This window comes from Otolemur garnettii, unplaced genomic scaffold, assembly GCF_000181295.1.
Source record: "Otolemur garnettii isolate 467f Iridium unplaced genomic scaffold, OtoGar3 scaffold00038, whole genome shotgun sequence".
NCBI lineage: Eukaryota > Metazoa > Chordata > Mammalia > Primates > Galagidae > Otolemur > Otolemur garnettii.
In genome coordinates, this window is record NW_003852433.1 from 3181117 (window position 1) to 3198583 (window position 17467).

At 36.6% G+C, this 17467-nt stretch overlaps 1 protein-coding gene across 1 annotated transcript in view; it reads right to left on the reverse strand.

Moving 5' to 3' along the window:
- TTC28 (tetratricopeptide repeat domain 28) overlaps nucleotides 1-17467 on the reverse strand; it is a 472107-nt gene that overhangs the window by 307358 nt on the left and 147282 nt on the right. Inside the window, exons 3-4 of the mRNA XM_023513262.1 lie at nucleotides 5423-5695; nucleotides 4336-4466 (exon numbers count right to left, since the gene is read on the reverse strand). Of these exons, the coding sequence (XP_023369030.1) occupies nucleotides 4336-4466; nucleotides 5423-5695 (404 nt within the window). The remainder of the gene's footprint in view (nucleotides 1-4335; nucleotides 4467-5422; nucleotides 5696-17467) is intronic.

The following is a 17467-nucleotide window of genomic DNA, read 5'->3' on the forward strand; positions in this document are numbered from 1 at the left end:
TGTCATGGCATCATAGCTCATAGTACCCTTAAACTTATAGCACACAGCAACCTTATACTCATGGGCTCAAGCAATCCTCTTGCCTTATCCACCTGAGTAGCTGGCACAGTTACCCACCACAACACCAGGCTAGTATTTCTATTTTTAGTAAAGATGGGGTCTCACTCTTGCTCAGGCTGGCCTCAAATTCCTGAGCTCAGGCAGTCTACCCACCTTGGCCACCCAGAATACTAGGATTACAGGCAGGAGCCCCATGCCTGGCCAAGCATAAGACTTTTAATAGAACACTTTAAAAAATGAAGAAATATAAAATTAAGTTGAAAAAAAGTAAAAAAATCAGGCGGCACCTGTGGCTCAAAGGAGTAGAGCACCGGCCCCATATATCAGAGGTGGCGGGTTCAAACCCAGCCCCAGCCACTAAAAAAAAAAAAGGTAAAAAAAATCATAAAATCGTATTATAAAAAAATTTCAATTTTTGTTTGAATGGATATTAAAAAATACAATTGTATATGTGAGTAAAAGTGCAAACCCAAAATATTAAAAAATGGCAGATTTATGGCTGGTCATTTTCACATTTCTTATATAATTAGATAAAAATAATAAATATTAACTTCTTAAAAAAATAAGATTCTGTGACTATACTGAATAGCAATATAGTAAACATCTGATCTTTGCTAAAGGCATGAATTCTTTTATCACTCATTAGAACAAGACTCATACACTAACTCGGGTTTAGAACCATATTCTGAGTTTTACCCTGTTTCACAAAACATCCTCAAATTCATACCAGTCTCTGCCTCCTTGATAGTGATTAAGAATCAGTGATTAAGAAAGCATTCATCATTTATTGCTGAAGCAATGTTTGAACATTTCCATATGTTAAAGCTAGCCTCAAAGAGAATGTAAGACCCCACAGTACCACCACCCTGCCTCTAAACCCTAAATACAGTGTTAGGTGCTTCATGAGTATTACACTTAATTAAATCAAATCTCAGAAAACTATCCAACTAAACTTTGAATATAAATAAAATATATATTATTGCAATAGTTCCCTTTAGACATTTTATATATTCCTTTAAGTTCTGGGCCAATATGTGTATTAACTCCAGTCTTAACAAGTGGTGGTTGGTTTTAGGGCTTTAGTAATAAAAATTTCCAGTTAAACACAGCCAGATAAGAAGGAACACTCAAAAAACAACCTTAAAATTAAGATAAATGTTTATGATTACTGCAGCACTATTCACAATAGCTAAAATATGGAAACAACCTAAGTGTCCATCAATGAATACATGCATTAAGAAATTGTGACACACATATACACACACACACACACATGAGTACATACAATGAAATGTTATTCAGCCTTAAAAAAGAAGGAAATCCTGCCATTTCCAACAACATGGATGAACTTGGAAGACATTAGCTAAGTGAAATAAGCCAGACACAGAACAAAAAATATAGCAGAGAACTCACTTATATTTAGAATTTTAAAGAGTCAAGATCATAGAAGCAGAGAGTAGACAAAATGATAGTTACCAGAAGGAAGAGGGGAGGGAGGTGGAATGGGAAGATGCTGGTTAAAGACTATAAGGTCTTAGTTATGTAGGCTAATAAGTTCTAGAGATCTCATGTATAGCAGAGGACTACAGTTAATATTATTAATACCCTATTACATACTTGAAACTTGCTAAGAGAGATCTCAAGTATTCTCCCACACCCACAGTAAAAAAAATGATTTAAAAAGGAATTTTTAAACATTTACTAGGCATCAGATACAGGAAATAAATTTATAAACAAAAAATTAAGGGCAGTGCCTGTGGCTCAAAGGCATAGGGCACCAGCCCCATATACCGGAGGTGGCAGGTTCAAACCTTGCCTCAGCCAAAAAAATAAAAATATATTAAGAAAAGTAGTAATAAAGTAACATTAAATTTCTCAAGATGATGAATGGAACTCTATAATTCCAGACACAAACACAACAGAAGAGACACAGAGTGAGAGATTTGAGAAATTTCATAGGTCAGTCTAGGAATCAGAAAATATGCTTAGAGAATACCAAGCACAAGCATGGGCTGAACAGCAAGAATACCTCAGAAGAAGGCCTCTGTGACAGTCAAGCTATGGCCAACCGAAAACCTAAGTGGGCCTGTGTGAAAAGGGAAGAGCCCGAGAGAGTTGTGAAGATTATTAAAGTCTTAATAATCAGAAACCTTGAGACGGACATGAATAGCATTATTCAACCTAGAAAAGGATTATGATAACTGGACATTCTCTTCCTGCAAAGAACTGCCTTCTGTGGGAACTTAAAGGTTTAAAAATCAGCCCCAAGGTTTTTCCCTGATACAAAAGAAAAACTTCCCAATAGGCAGGTTTGTAAACTACTGCAGTAGATGCCTGTGGTAGTAGGTGGCAACCCTCACATGGGAAGGTTTGGGGGGAAAGAACAGGTACCAGTATTATCTTAGGGTCCCTTCCATCCTTGTAATTCAATGATTTTTAGGGAACATATTATATAGCAGAGGTTTATAAAACCCAGAGAATACAGTTGATAAAAAATTACACTACTGAGAAGAAAAAAGGCAGAAAACTTTCATTCCTCCTTTTGGATACCTATGATGTTACCTAATTAAAAGTCTTTCCACCCTATCCAGTAATTGGGCTAATATATACACATTAAAGGTTACGAAAAAAGAGTATAAATTCAGCTTTCAACATATTTATAAAGCAATCTATTTCTTCATTAAGTGGCCCTTTTAGAAAACTAAGCTGTTTTAGTTCTCAAACTTGGCTCTCATTTCTTAACCCCATCAGCATCCCTGTCTCTAGAAGTCTCATGCCTAATTTCATTCCTTGAACATGAGGAAATCAGATCATCTCTGGCATATAAGAATGGCTTGTACACTAAGAGTAAATAGGCAATAAAAGAAATATTCAGAAAACTCTCCAGAGCAGTGATTTTCAACCACAATGCCATGGCACATTGGTGTTTCGTGAGGATCTTAGGTGTGCCACAAAAATTTGTAAAGATCATTATTAAATTATTTTCAAGGGTGGTGCCCGTGGCTCAAGGGCAGGGCACCAGCTCCATATGCCAGAGGTGGTGGGTTCAAGCCCAGCCCTGGCCCAAAACTGCGGGAAAAAAAATTATTTTCAAAATAAGTTCAAAACACAGTAAATATATTCTTTTTTTTCACTCCTTTTTTTTTTTTGATGAAATTTAAGTGCCACGGAAGTTTAACTATAGGTTCAAGTGTGCCATGAGATAAAAAAAGATTGAAAACACTGCCCTAGAGAATAAAAGTGTCAAAAGACCATGGCCCTTGAAAGGTCTATCTGGTGGCTTTTCAAAACTTTTCTTTTCTTACCCGTTTCCTTCCTAGTGTCTGACCATATTCCATAGACAGGAAGCTGCTAGATCATTTAAATAATATAATTAATAATTATAATGTCCCATAATAGAATTCTGAGATATAAATGTAACTAAACGTATTTCTCACCACATAAATTGATTTTTTAAAATTTTTTTTCTACAAAGGGCTCAGCACACTAGACTAGGAGCCAGCACCAACTGCACCTCCTACTATTGTTGCCTCTGCTCTTAACCTTCTCTTTCTTATTCATAGTATTATAAGAAAAGCTGTCAATTATGGAATTCCTTTGTGAAGGGGCATGGACATCGAGGCACCATAACAGGGACCTTACATGTATTCTTTATTATCCTACCACACTATTACACTACTGAGAACAGGGAAGGCAGAAAGTACTGCAGCTACATTTTAAATCTGGCTCTATCTGATTCTAAACCTCATTCTTTTTCTACTCTGTAGACACTTCTCATCATGTCACATCTACTAGATATCAACTGTTTGAGAATATTGCACTTCATTTTCCTAAGAACCATTAGGCTAATATCTCTTTATCATTACGATTCAGGTCTCTCAATCAAATTTAATATGTTTCTAAGTTAATCTACCAAAGAATGCAAAAAGGTTACAAATAATTAATATTTAATCTCAAAAAAGCCAGAACATTTGCTTCTTATAATTTAATAACTATTTCAGGATGACAGAGATTTTTGCCAATTTTACTCCACAGCACATTTGAAAAGAATAAGAACAATGCATCTGATTAAGCTGTTAGATGTGAGGTCAGGGCAATGTCTTATCCAAGAGCTATATGGGGGTTAACATCCAACACTCAATTGTTGATGAAAGAATCAATTATTATCAACTTCTGAAAGTAATATTTTAAGGTACCTGAAACACTTTTTCTTTAAAAAGAAGTACTTCATGATTCAAAAAATAATTTTTTTTGGTCTGCAGATAAACTTCCTACCTCTCGATCCTTGAGTTTCATTGCGAGCACCAACTGATGCCTGTGGTTAGTGAGAGCTTCTCGGTAATTTCCTTTGGAGAAGAATGCAGAGCCTAGGTTCCCATGAGCTCGGCATTCTCCTGTCTGGTCACCTGAATTGGATTTTAAAAAAAGATAAAATTTCTCTATGTTATAGCATTATTTATAATATGTAATGGGCGTCTTAATTTAAGAGCCAAGGATTTATTAGCTAAGATTTCACTGCCTTTGTTTTAGAAAAGTATTTGCTTCTTACACCAGACCATATCTAGGGAGTTGTAGTCCTACAGCCTAATCTCTGGACAAAATTGTTATTAATATTATAACATACAACTACGCTGAGGGACTTAGGCACCCGGGAAACAAGAAGTAAAGACCTTGACACAAACCATCTGCTGTTTGAGTCTCCTCATTATTTTCCTAATGACTTTTGATTCTGAACATTAGCTTGTTAGTTTAGTCATTTGATTCCAAACCTACAATATATTGCTTCTTTCTAAGTATGCTGGTGATAGACTCACCAAATCCCTCCTTTTACTGCAAATTGGATAAGTACCTGAATAATCACCATAATAACCATCATAATCATAGCCATACTTATCTTACAAATGAGGGAACTGGTGCACAGAGAGATTATGAAACTTGCCCAAAGTCATATGGCCAGTAAGTGGCAGAGCCAGGATTCTAAACCCAGTAGTATGGCTCCATAGTATACACTCTTAACCTCTGCACTATACTATTTCCTCTGAAATGATGATGCATTCTATTGGAAGAAAAAATTTAAATTATGATAAAAGATTCACCCACTAGTGCTATCATTTGAGATATTAAATTTGTAAGGTGCAATATCTGAAGAGAGTAATGAGTATGTTAACCCATATCTCTTGATCTTTTGGGAGTCCTGGTACTTTGTTATATGAAAAAGCCCTAAGAACCTGAGTACTCTAAAACAAAGAATGTTTTAGAGACACTCAGTTTTCACTGTATATGTCACTTCCATTCATTGCAGGCTAATCAGCTTTGTTTGTTTCTTTTTTGCATGGAAATAAAGGAGAGGAGCATACTCTACCTAAGGTCTTGGCTACATCCAAGTCCTGCTGCATGTATCCAGTGCTCTTCTCTGTGTTTCCAAGAGACCAGTAAGCACTGCTCAGGGCAGAGAAAACAGAACCTCTCAGTTTGAGGCTGCAGGTGCCGATCTTCAGAGCAGCTTCTAAGACAACCACAGAGGCCCCATGGTGGCCAGCTGTCAGGAGTTCCTGCCCAACCACAGAGACGACCACAAAGGGACTCTTGTCCAGTTTCATTTTCTGAAGCTGCTGATAAGTAGGCTCGAGGGAGTCTGAAAATAAACAACAATAAAAAAGCAAGAGAATATAGGATGATATACCAAACAACCTTCTCTAACATAATAAAAACTCTTCAATCTTTAATTTAGCACCACCCAAACTATCCACTTGCCACATACAACTAGTATCACCACCCCCCGTCCAGTAATTTCCTTCTCCTCACTCCTATATGCATATGTCACATTTATCCTTTTTTTTGGTCTTTTTTTTTTTTATCATGATGCATTATGCTACTTTCCCTGAATGGTGCCCCCTTCCTGGTCCTGTCCCCTCTCAAAATATTACAAGTATATCCCTCAAGTCCCATCTGTTCTGGGTAATAATCCCCACATCCTCCAGCATACATTAACCTTTTTATTCAAACTTGTGCTGCATTTTTTAAGTTAGTACTTCACAGTTTGGCCATTAGCTATTTTATTCTACATGTGTTCATTTAAAAAAATACTTTCACAACTAAATATAAACATTGCTTTAGGACTGTTTAGTACTTTAACTTCAAGCAAGCAATATAACATGGGCGCTCAAGAGAAAATTCACCATTTTCACCATGTTAGGTGAAAATCTCTAACATGTCCAGCATTTGATAAATCTTTGATGAACTTAAATTTGAATGACTCATTAATAACTCTGTCCGTATTTTTACCTAGAAGATGCAAAAAAGTAAGCTCTCCCAATAAAACACCTGTCATTCTCACTGGTAACCCGATGTCCACCATTGCTTCTCAGATTGGTATGCCCAAATAAAAAAATACTATTAATTTTTGTATGGTCTCAAATGAAATCATTTAAAAAATCTGAATTTACTAAGGTAAGATGGAAGATAAAATTAATGTTGCTCTCATTTTATTTTCATCTGGTATTTAAAGGACATAAATTAGAGGTCAGTAAGCTTCAAGGAGATTCCTTCCATTTAAAACTAGGTTTGAATGTAGATCCTCCAAGCTCCTTCACCTCATTTTCCCTTCTTTTTTCTTTGAAGACAACCTCAGAGCTATTAACTACAGCCCTACAGTGAGATAGCACTTACAAAGCATTTATTGTTAGCTTTCCTGAAAAACATTAGTTTTTCTACTATGCACATGTAAAAAAAAAAAAAAAAACTACAGAAGGGTTGGTCTCTTTAAATCTCCAATCTCCTAGCCAACAGTACTGCATTAAAATGTAATTTTTACAATTTATGGCTTTGAATCTAAACTCTCCACTAAAAAGCTCTCGCCTGAATCAACATTACCACAGAAACCTTGAAACCTGCTGGTGCCTAACGCATTTCTTCCCTTCAATCAGATCACTAAGCAAAGAACAAAGAACATTTTTACACCTGTCAAGACGCACGCAGTGTGTAGTACTGTAAACACTTGCTAACCAATAGGGTTAAATACAGGCATAAGCACCAAGAATCGCTACAACAGAAAAGAACAATACAATACTGAAATATTGTGAGCTGAATTTAGTGGCATCTGCTGAGTCTGGCAGCCAATGGTGATCACATCAGCATCCTGCTGGCCAATTAGCAGAAACAAAAGTAACAGAACTTTAGTGCTAAAAGGACCTTTAAAAAAAAACTCATTTCAGACCTGAAGAATTTGAGTACATAATTCACCTAAGGTAAGACAGCTTGGAACACAACTATGATAAGAGTCTATAGCAGGGCTCTAAATCTAGTTCTATGATACCCTATCAGGCAGGATTATCAGTTGCTAGTAACAGAATCCGATCTTGGCTGATTTTAAGTAGGAAAGAAATACAGAATGACTACTGGGAAGGGTGGAAAACTGGGTCTCCAAACCCACACGCAAACTCATGCCACAAAAGCTGTGTGGTAAATGCAATGTAACCACTCCAACTAAACAGCCTGCCACAACTTGCAATGCTTCCCCCACTATTACCGAATGCCACCCTTGGAAAACAGGTGTCACTACTGCCCCCTCCACCACCAGAACAATTTCTGCGCTGTCTTTTCCTTTTAAACCTTTAGCTTCTGATTCAAGGCAGGGTCCCAGCTGCAAAGGAGAATGGGGAAATTAGGATCTGATTATTTTCAGCTTTTATAGCGGAAGGCAGGAAGCAGAAGTGTAAGATAGGAAATTCTCTAAACAGAAAGAAAGTGCAGACACTTATAGCCCAAAATGATTGATGGCCAACAAAGATACTATGTTTCAGTTGGTGGTATTTTATCTCATAGCAACTATGACTAAATTAGGAAAAGAGCCATCTAATTGAGCCTTGCAAACTGTACAATAGACCAAGAGTGGTGGCTCACAATTGTAATCCCAGTGCTCTGGGTGGCCAAGGCAGGAGGCTCACCTGAGGTCAGAACTTTAAGATCAGCATGGGCAACATAGCAAGACCTGTCTCTACAAAAAATAAAAAAAAATTACCCAAGCATGGCAGTGCAGACCTGTAGTCTGAGCTACTGGATAGGCTGAGACAGGAGAATTGCTTGAGCCTCCAACTTCAAGAATATAGTGATCCATGCACCATCGAGCTCCAAAGTGGGTGATAGAGACCCCATCTCAAAAAAATAAATAAATAAAACAATACAATAATAGTAGAAAGAAGAGAGTAGACTGCCACAGTTAGAGGGCTAACGGGACTATCTGGAAGAGTCTCAAAAGAGAAAGACATCTTTAACTGTGCACATCTTCATTAGATGAAAATGAAATTGAAGAAGGAAGAAGATAAAATTTCCATTTACAGCATATAGAAAATAAAATACAAATACTTTAAAAGATAAGTTATAATACAAAGGTAAATATAAAGCTAATACACAATACTTGTTATAAGAGTTTGGAAAAGGGAGTGATGATCAAGGGCAATTAGAAAGATTCATGGAAGCAGAACTTGATTTCTTTTCTTCTTGCTCACTGTAACCTCAAAATCCTGGGCTCAAGTGATCCTCCTCCCTCAGCCTACTGAGAACTCTGGGCACCCCCACATCATGCTCAGCTAAGTTTTTTAGAAACAGGGTCTCACTCTTACTTAGGCTAGTCTCAAACTCCCAGCCTCAAACAATCCTGCCTTGGCCTCCCAAAGTGCTAGGATTACAGGTATGGAGCCACCGCACCTGCCCTGAACTTCATTTCTTGAAGAAAGTAGGACTTAAAAAAGTCTCTGCTTTTCTCTGAGAGTGAGATATTTTATATAGAATGTTTATTCTACACAAAGGTGCCAAAAGAAGATAGGTACATGGAACGACAGGGAATGCTAAACAGGCCAGCTTGAATTGACCAGTCAGTATTGGTAGGGGAGGAAGCTAAAGTGAAATAATGGAGAAAACAATGAATTATAGATAAAGAGATCAGTATTTCAAAGCACATAGTTTCAATCTCTCACTTTGTTAAATGTATAGGTTATAATTGTGGTGATGGTTACACAAATTTATAAATATATATGTATGCATTTGTAGAAAGACATACATATATGTACATATACGTGTACATCTATGCATATGTACAAATATACACACAAAAGCCGATTTCACTCTTCATAAATTTAAAATATTTTAATATCAAATATCATTGCTTTTGGCTATAATTACATCTCACTGACCCAAGTCCACTAATCAGAAGCCCTAGTTAGCAGTTGAACACGCTTTTGATACATTAAAATGGTAGCAGAAGCTTTCTTTTTTTATTTCAAAGTATTAAGGAGGTACAAATGTTTTTGGTTACATGGATTGCTTTTGTAATGCATGAATTATGGCTATCTGTGTGCCCATCATACAAATAGTGTTCATTGTACCCATTAGGTAGGTTTTTGCCCCTCCCTACCACCACCTTCTCTTGCATGATTTCCAGTGAGTTTTACTTGCTTTTGTGCACTTGTGCTCATCAGTTAGTTCCAATTTAATAAGATGTACATGTGATGTCTGTTTTTCCAATCTTGAGATACTGTACTTGGAAGAATGGTCTCCAGTTCCATCCAAATTATTGCAAAAGGCATTAACTAATCCCTTACTATGCTTGAGTAGTACTCCATGGTATACATATGCCACATTTTATTAATGCACTCATGAATTAATGGGCACTTGGGTTGACTGCACATCTTTACAATTGTGAACTGTGATGCAATAAACATTCAACTCCGGGTGTCTTTTTGATAGACTTATTTTCCTTTGGGTTCTCTATCTTCTTCCATTGGTTTATGTCTCTATTTTTATACCAATGCCATGCTCTTCTGGTTACTACAGCTTTGTAGTACAGTTTGAAATCTGATGTGATGCCTCCACATTTGTTGCTTTTTCTTAAGATTGCTTTGGATACCCAATAATGAGATTGCTGGATCAAACAGCAGGTCTACATATAGTTCTTTGAGGAATCTCATATTATTTTCAATATTTTAGTATTATATAGATTGTACTGATTTGCAGTCCTGCAAACAATGTATAAACATTCCTTTCTCTCTGTATCCATGCAGCATCTATTGTTTTTGGACTTTATTTTTATCGAAACAAATAAAACATTTATTACATGAGTTAATTTTTATGTCCAATCATAAGGATAATGAATTATATTTTCCATGCAAAATATTATATACATTAAATAACATACAATGGTAACAATGCAGTGTATGTTTCCTGGGAAACAGACTCTGTGATAGAAATATACAAGCAGGAAGTGTATTTATTGCGCAGTGCTGTCTAGATGAGGACCAGTGAGAGTGAAAGAATGAAGCAGGATAGATAGAGGAAGAAGTTGAACTCTATCAAAGTCCTGACAAATATATCAGTTGATCCCTTGAGCAACCTCTGAAGTTAGGAAAGCCCCTCAAAGATGTCTAAATTGAAGCAATGGCCAGTCTTTGGATATCTGCCACCCCATAAACATGAACCTTGAATGAGACAAATTTCTTTAGCCAGAGGCAATTTCCAGAGAAGAACTCAGGAGAGAGCAGCCAACTACCAACAGTCCCAGTAGCTGAGGGAAGGGGTGCTTCAGTCTCAAAAGGGTTGGGGGACAAAAAAATGCCATGGTCCAGATGGCTTCACACCAGAATTCTACCAAACCTTCAAAGAAGAGCTTATTCCTATATTGCAGAAATTATTCCAAAAAATTGAGGAGGAAGGAATCTTATTTCCCAACATGTTCTACAAAGCAAACATCACCCTGATACCAAAACCAGGAAAAGACTCAACCAAAAAGGAGAACTTCAGATCAATTTCACTAATGAATGTAGACGTAAAAATTCTCTCTTTTTTTTCTTTTTTTCTTTTTCTTTTTCTTTTTTTTTTTTTAGACGGAGCCTCAAGCTATCCCCCTGGGTAGAGTGCCGAGGCTTCACTGCTCATAGCAACCTCCAACTCCTGGGCTCAAGCGAGTCTCCTGCCTCTGCCTCCCAAGTAGCTGGGACCACAGGCGCCCGCCACAACGCCTGGCCATTTTTTGGTTGCAGCCATCATTGTTGTTTGGCAGGCCCGGGCTGGGGATTCGAACCTGCCACCTTAGGTGTATGTGGCTGGCGCCTTAGCCGCTTGAGCCACAGGTGCCGAGCCGACGTAAAAATTCTCAACAAAACCCTAGCGAATAGATTACAGCTTCTCATCAAAAAAGTCATACATCATGATCAAGTAGGTTTCATCCCAGGGTACAAGGCTGGTTTAATATGTGTAAATCCATAAATGTTATTCACCATATCAACAGAAGCAAAAACAAAGCCCATATGATCCTCTCAATAGATGCAGAAAAAGCATTTGATAAAATCCAGCATCCTTTTCTAATTAGAACACTGAAGAGTTTAGGCATAGGTGGCACATTTCTTAAACTGATCAAAGCTATCTATGACAAACCCACAGCTAATATTTTACTGAATGGAGGAAAACTGAAAGCTTTCCCACTTAGAACTGGAACCAGACAAGGTTATCCTCTATTACCACTACTAATCAACATAGTGCTAGAAGTTCTACCCAATACAATTAGGCAAGACAAGAAAATAAAGGGCATCCAAATGGGAGCAGAGGAGGTCAACCTCTCCCTCTTTGCTGAGGATATAATCTTATACTTAGAGAACTTCAAAGACTCAACCACAAGACTCCTGAAAGTCATCAAAAAATACAGTAATGTCTCGGGATATAAAATGAACGTCCACAAGTCAGTTGCCTTTGTATATGCCAATAACAGCCAAGATGAGAGGCTAATTAAGGACACAACTCCCTTCACCATAGCCCCAAAGAAAATGAAATACCTAGGAATATACTTAACAAAAGAGGTGAAGGACCTCTATAAAGAAAATTATGAAACCCTGTAAAGGAAATAGCAGAGGATATTAACAAATGAACATACCATACTCATGGCTGGGAAGAAACAACATTGTTAAAATGTCTATACCCAGAGCCATCTCTATTAAAATACCAACATCCTATTTTCAAGACTTGGAAAAAATGATTCTGCATTTTGTATGGAACCAGAAGAAAACCCCGTATAGCTAATGCAGTTCTTGGTAATAAAAACAAAGCTGGGAGCATCACCATACCAGATTTTAGGCTGTATTATAAGGCCATAGTGTTCAAGACAGCATAGTACTGGCACAAAAATAGAGACATAGACATTTGGAATCGAATAGAAAACCAGGAAATGAAACCAACAACTTACAACCACCTAATCTTCGATAAACCAAACAAGAATGTACACTAAGGGGAAAACCCCCATTCAATAAATGGTGCTGGGAGAACTGGATATTCACATGTAAAAGACTGAAACTGGACCTGCACCTTTCTCCACTCACAAAAATTGATTCAAGATAGATAAAGGACATAAATTTAAGGCATGAAACAATAAAAACCTTCAAAGAAAGCATAGGAAAAACACTGGAAGATATCAGCCTGGGGAAAGACTTTATGAAGAAGACTGCCATGGCAATTGCAACAAGAACAAAAATAAACAAATGGGATTTAATTAAACTGAAAAGCTTCTGTACAGCTAAGGAGACAACACCAAAGCAAATAGACAATCTACACAATGGGAAAGGATATTTGCATTTTTTGAATCAGACAAAAGCTTAATAACTAGGATCTATAGAGAACGTAAATTGATCCACATGAAAAAAGCCAACAATCCCATATATCAATGGGGAAGAGAGATGAATAGAACCTTTTCTAAAGAAGACAGATGAATGGCTAGCAAACATATGAAAAAATGGTCATCATCTCTAATTATTAGAGAAATGCAAATTAAAACCACCCTGAGATATCATCAAATCCCAGTGAGAATGGCCCACATCACAAAATCTCAAAACTACAGATGCTGGCGTGGATGTGGAGAAAAAAGAAACACTTTTACACTGCTGATGGGACTGAAAACTAATACAACCTTTTTGGAAGTATGGAGAAACCTCAAAGAACTCAACCAAGACCTCCAGTTTGATCCTGCAATCCTATTACTGGGCATCTATCCAGAAGGAAAAAAAACCTTTTATTATAAAGACACTTGCACTAGACTGTTTATTGCAGCTCAATTTACAATCACCAAAATGTGGAAACAGCCTAAATGCCCCTCAACCTAGGAATGGATTGGCAAGCTGTGGTATATGTACACCATGGAATACTATTCAGGCATTAAAAAAATGGAGATTTTGCAGCATTCGTATTAACCTGGATGGAGGTGACACATTATTCTTAGTGGAGTATCACAGGAATGGAGAAACATGAATCCTATGTATTCAACTTTGATATGAGGCCAATTAATGACAATTAATGACATAGTGAGGGTGGGGGAAGGGGAGGGCAGAGAGAGGAGGAGGGAGAAGCTAGGGGAAAGGAAAAGAAAGAAAGAAAAGAAAATAGTGTCTAATTCTCACATATGTTGGATTTAATTTTGACCAAAGTATATTATTTTAACAATAATTTTTAATTCAACTTGTTCTTTCTTTTACCTCCTTGGTTAAGTATATTGCTAGGTATTTTATTTTCTTTATAGCTATTTGTGAATGGTATTGAGTCTTTGATTTGGCTTTTAGCTTGACTGTTACTGGTATAGAATAATGTTAGTGATTTATGTAACTTGATTTTATATCTTGAGACTTAGCTGAATTTAACAATTCCTGGAGCCTTTGGGATTTTCTACATACAAGATCATGCTGTTGGCAAAGAACAATAGTTTGACCTCCTCTTTCCCTACTTGGATACCTTTTTTCTTTCTCTAAAACAACCCTCTGGCTAGGACTTCCAGCATTCTGTTGAATAGAAGTGGTCACAGTAGCCACCCTTATCTTCTTGTAATTCTTAAGGGAAATGTTTTTTCAACTTTTCCCCATTCAACTTGATGTTGGCTACAGGTTTGTCATATATGGCTTTTATAATTTTGAGATATGTTCTTTTAAGGGCAAGTTAGTTGAAGGTTTTTATCAGGAAAGGGTATTGATTTTTGTTGAATGCTTTTTCTGTATCTACTGAGATGATCATATGGTCTTTGTTTTGGCTTCTGTTTATGTGGTAAATTGTATTTGTTCATTTGCATATTTTGAACCACCTTGGGATACATACACTTGAGTGCTGGTAATTATTTGTTGTTTTTTTTTGATATGCTACTGAATTCAGTTTTATTGAGGATTTATGCGCCATATTCATAAGGGATATTGGTTTGTAGTTTTCTTTTTTTGTTATGTCCTAGAAGTATTTTATTTAATGTGTGGGCAATTACTAAGATCTTTCCAACTCTATTGTTCTAATTACTATTTGCAGGGGGGAGGGGACAGGGTCTCAGTCTTTGGCCCAGGCTAGAGTACAGGGGTGCCATGATAGCTCACTGCACCTTCAAACTCCTGGGCTCAGGCAATCCTCGTGCCTCGGCCTCCTGAACACCTAGGACTACAGGCACGTGCCACCACGCCCAGCTAATTTTTCTATTTTTTTGTAGAAACTAAGTTTCACCATTGTTCTGGCTGGTCTTGAACTCCTGGGCTCAAGTAATCCTCCCATCTCAGCCTCCCAAAGTGCTAGGATTGCAGGAGTGAGCCCCTATGCCAAGCCTCTAATTCTATTTCAGAGTAAATTTAGGCTTTTCATAAAGGGACCAACTTTGTAACTTAATCAAGTTAGGTGGAAGAGAGTTTAGTAGCCTATAGCTATGTATTAAGAGTGCTTTTCCTGAATACTATGCAGCCATAAAGAAAGATGGAGACTTTACGTCCTTCATGTTCACATGGATGGAGCTGGAAAGTGTTCTTCTTAGCAAAGTGTTGCAGGAATGGAAGAAAAAGTATCCAGTGTACATAGCCTTATTATGAAATTAATTTATAGCTTTCATATGAAACCTATAACCTAATAACAGCCTAAGAATATGGGGAGGGGGGAACGAGGGGGGAAGGAGAGGGAAGGAGGAATGGGTGGAGGGAGGATGATTAGAGGGATCACTTCTATGGTTTATCTTACAAGGGTACAAGTGAATCTTTCTAAGAATAGAATATGAACATCTTAACACAACTAAGAAAATGACATGAAGGCTATGTTAACCAGTTTGATGAAAATATTTCAAATTGTATATGAAAACACCACACTGTACCCCAGAATTGCATTAATGTACATAGTTACCATTTAATTTTTAAAAAAAGAATGCTTTTCCTTCTAGAATATATGCATGGTACATGAAATAGTCAATATCAAACCAACTCTATAAAAACATAGAGGCCTTTTGTAACATTAATTGATCACATGTTACATGTTTTGGCTTTAAGAATTTAAAATGAACAAAGTCATATTTCCTGACATTCAAAGGAAGAGCTCATAGAACGTAGTAAAGGCTAATTATCAATAAATATCCACACTCACCTAAGAGATATATACATATCATATTCTATCAGTTCTGAGATGCACACTTATTCACATATTAACATCTCTGAATTTTAAACTTAATATCTATGAACTCAATGGTACTTCACAATGGTTTTTCACTTCTATTTCTAAATAAAGTTCTTCAAATATATAAAAATAAAAAGTTAAGTGAAAGGATTATGTCATCATTTCATAATCTTTTTCCTTAGTAATTATCTTCTTTCTTAGTAATACATAGAATAACGACACAAATTTCAATCCAGAGTTCTTAGATCTGGAAGACTATGCCAAGGGACCCTAAAGGAGAAAAGTGTTACCTCTTCCAGAATAATCTGGGAAGGCTTCCTAGAGGAAGTGATATCTGAATAGAAATTGTGGGTACTCATAAAAAGGACCTTGTGTACACTGTAGTGTTCATTCTACATCCACAGCACTGTGTCTATCATAAACATAAGAATGAGATCGATACCAGTACTACTTCCATTCCTCAGTGAAAAGAGAGGCATCCTACAGGGGCCTGCCTTTATATTCTAGTGCTTAACTCTCAAAACATTAAAAGATATTACCACTTCCCTTTACAGATAAGAGCTGAAGTACAGAAAAGGAAAACAATCTTACTCAGTCAACAGACTAGCAAATGGCAGTACTGGGATTAGACTCTAATCTTTAAGGAGGGAAAGCCTATGTTTCTAATGTGAAACAAGCCTCCCGTGAAAAGTGACTCCCACCCAAAAGAGAATCAGAGAAAAAAAGTCCACCAAGGAGGGGCAATTAGGCAAATAAAGCCTGAACTTGACCCTAAGATAAAAGCTTACACATTTAATAGACATTTTCTATCAGCACTTCATAAAATCAGCCTCCATGGATCCTTCGGAGGTAGTAGAAACATCACAATAGGTGATAGCCTATAAACATAATAGTCTTTAGATTAACAAATTAACAGGGAGGATAGATAATATACACAAGAGAACCCTCAGCAGATGCAGCCCTGGCTTCTTTAGAAAAGCAAATACAGATAAACCAAATCCCATTTTGTACTCATATTATTAAATGCAGTAGTAGTATGCTACAACATCCAAATTTGCTCAAAAATTTTTTAAAATAACAAGAAACTGAAACTGCTAAAAGACTGTCTAAAAAGAAGACATGAAATAAGGTAAAAAGATAACTTGAGCAATCATGTAAAAGAAAGCATAAATTTATACTTACACTTAAATTTATGTTTTTATTAATGATTTAGGGAAAACACATTATAATAATAAGTAAATATATCTATGAGAGAAATAGTTTAACAGATATCTGGGTTATAAGCATGAGTTAAATTATAAAAATGAAGTAAAACAGATTTAATTCAGTTAGAAATATAGCAACAATAAAAACAAAATCAAGTGAGTTTTAATGTGGATAAATATAATGCTTTTATACAGGAACAAGGGTATATTAATATATGTTTGCCCAAATTTTTTAAAAAATGAAATCTTGTTTTTTTCTTTTTACACTACACTACACTTTACACTACACTTTTCTTCTACACTAACCCAAATTTTTTAAAAAATGAAATCTTGTTTTTTTTTTTTTCTTTTTACATTACACTACACTTTACACTACACTTTTCTTCTACACTAACCCCAAAAAAGAAATATTAAAACTCCCAGGCCAGGCACAGTGGCTCACATCTATAATCTTAGCACATGGAAGGCTGAGGCAGAAAGACTGCTTGAAGAGTTTAAGACCAGACTGAGCAAAAGCAAGACCCCATCATTACAAAAAACAGGAAAACAAATTAGCCAAGCATGGTGCCATGTGCTTGTAGTTCCATCTAGTCAGAAAGCTGAGGCAGGAGGATCGTTGGAGCCCAGAAGTTTGAGGTTGCAGTGAGCCATGACAACGCAACTGCACTCTAGCTGGGGCAACAGCAACACCCTGTATCTTTAAAAAAACAACTTTTAAAAAGACTAAAGACTAAAAAGAGGGCACCTATGGCTCAAAGGAGTAGGGCACC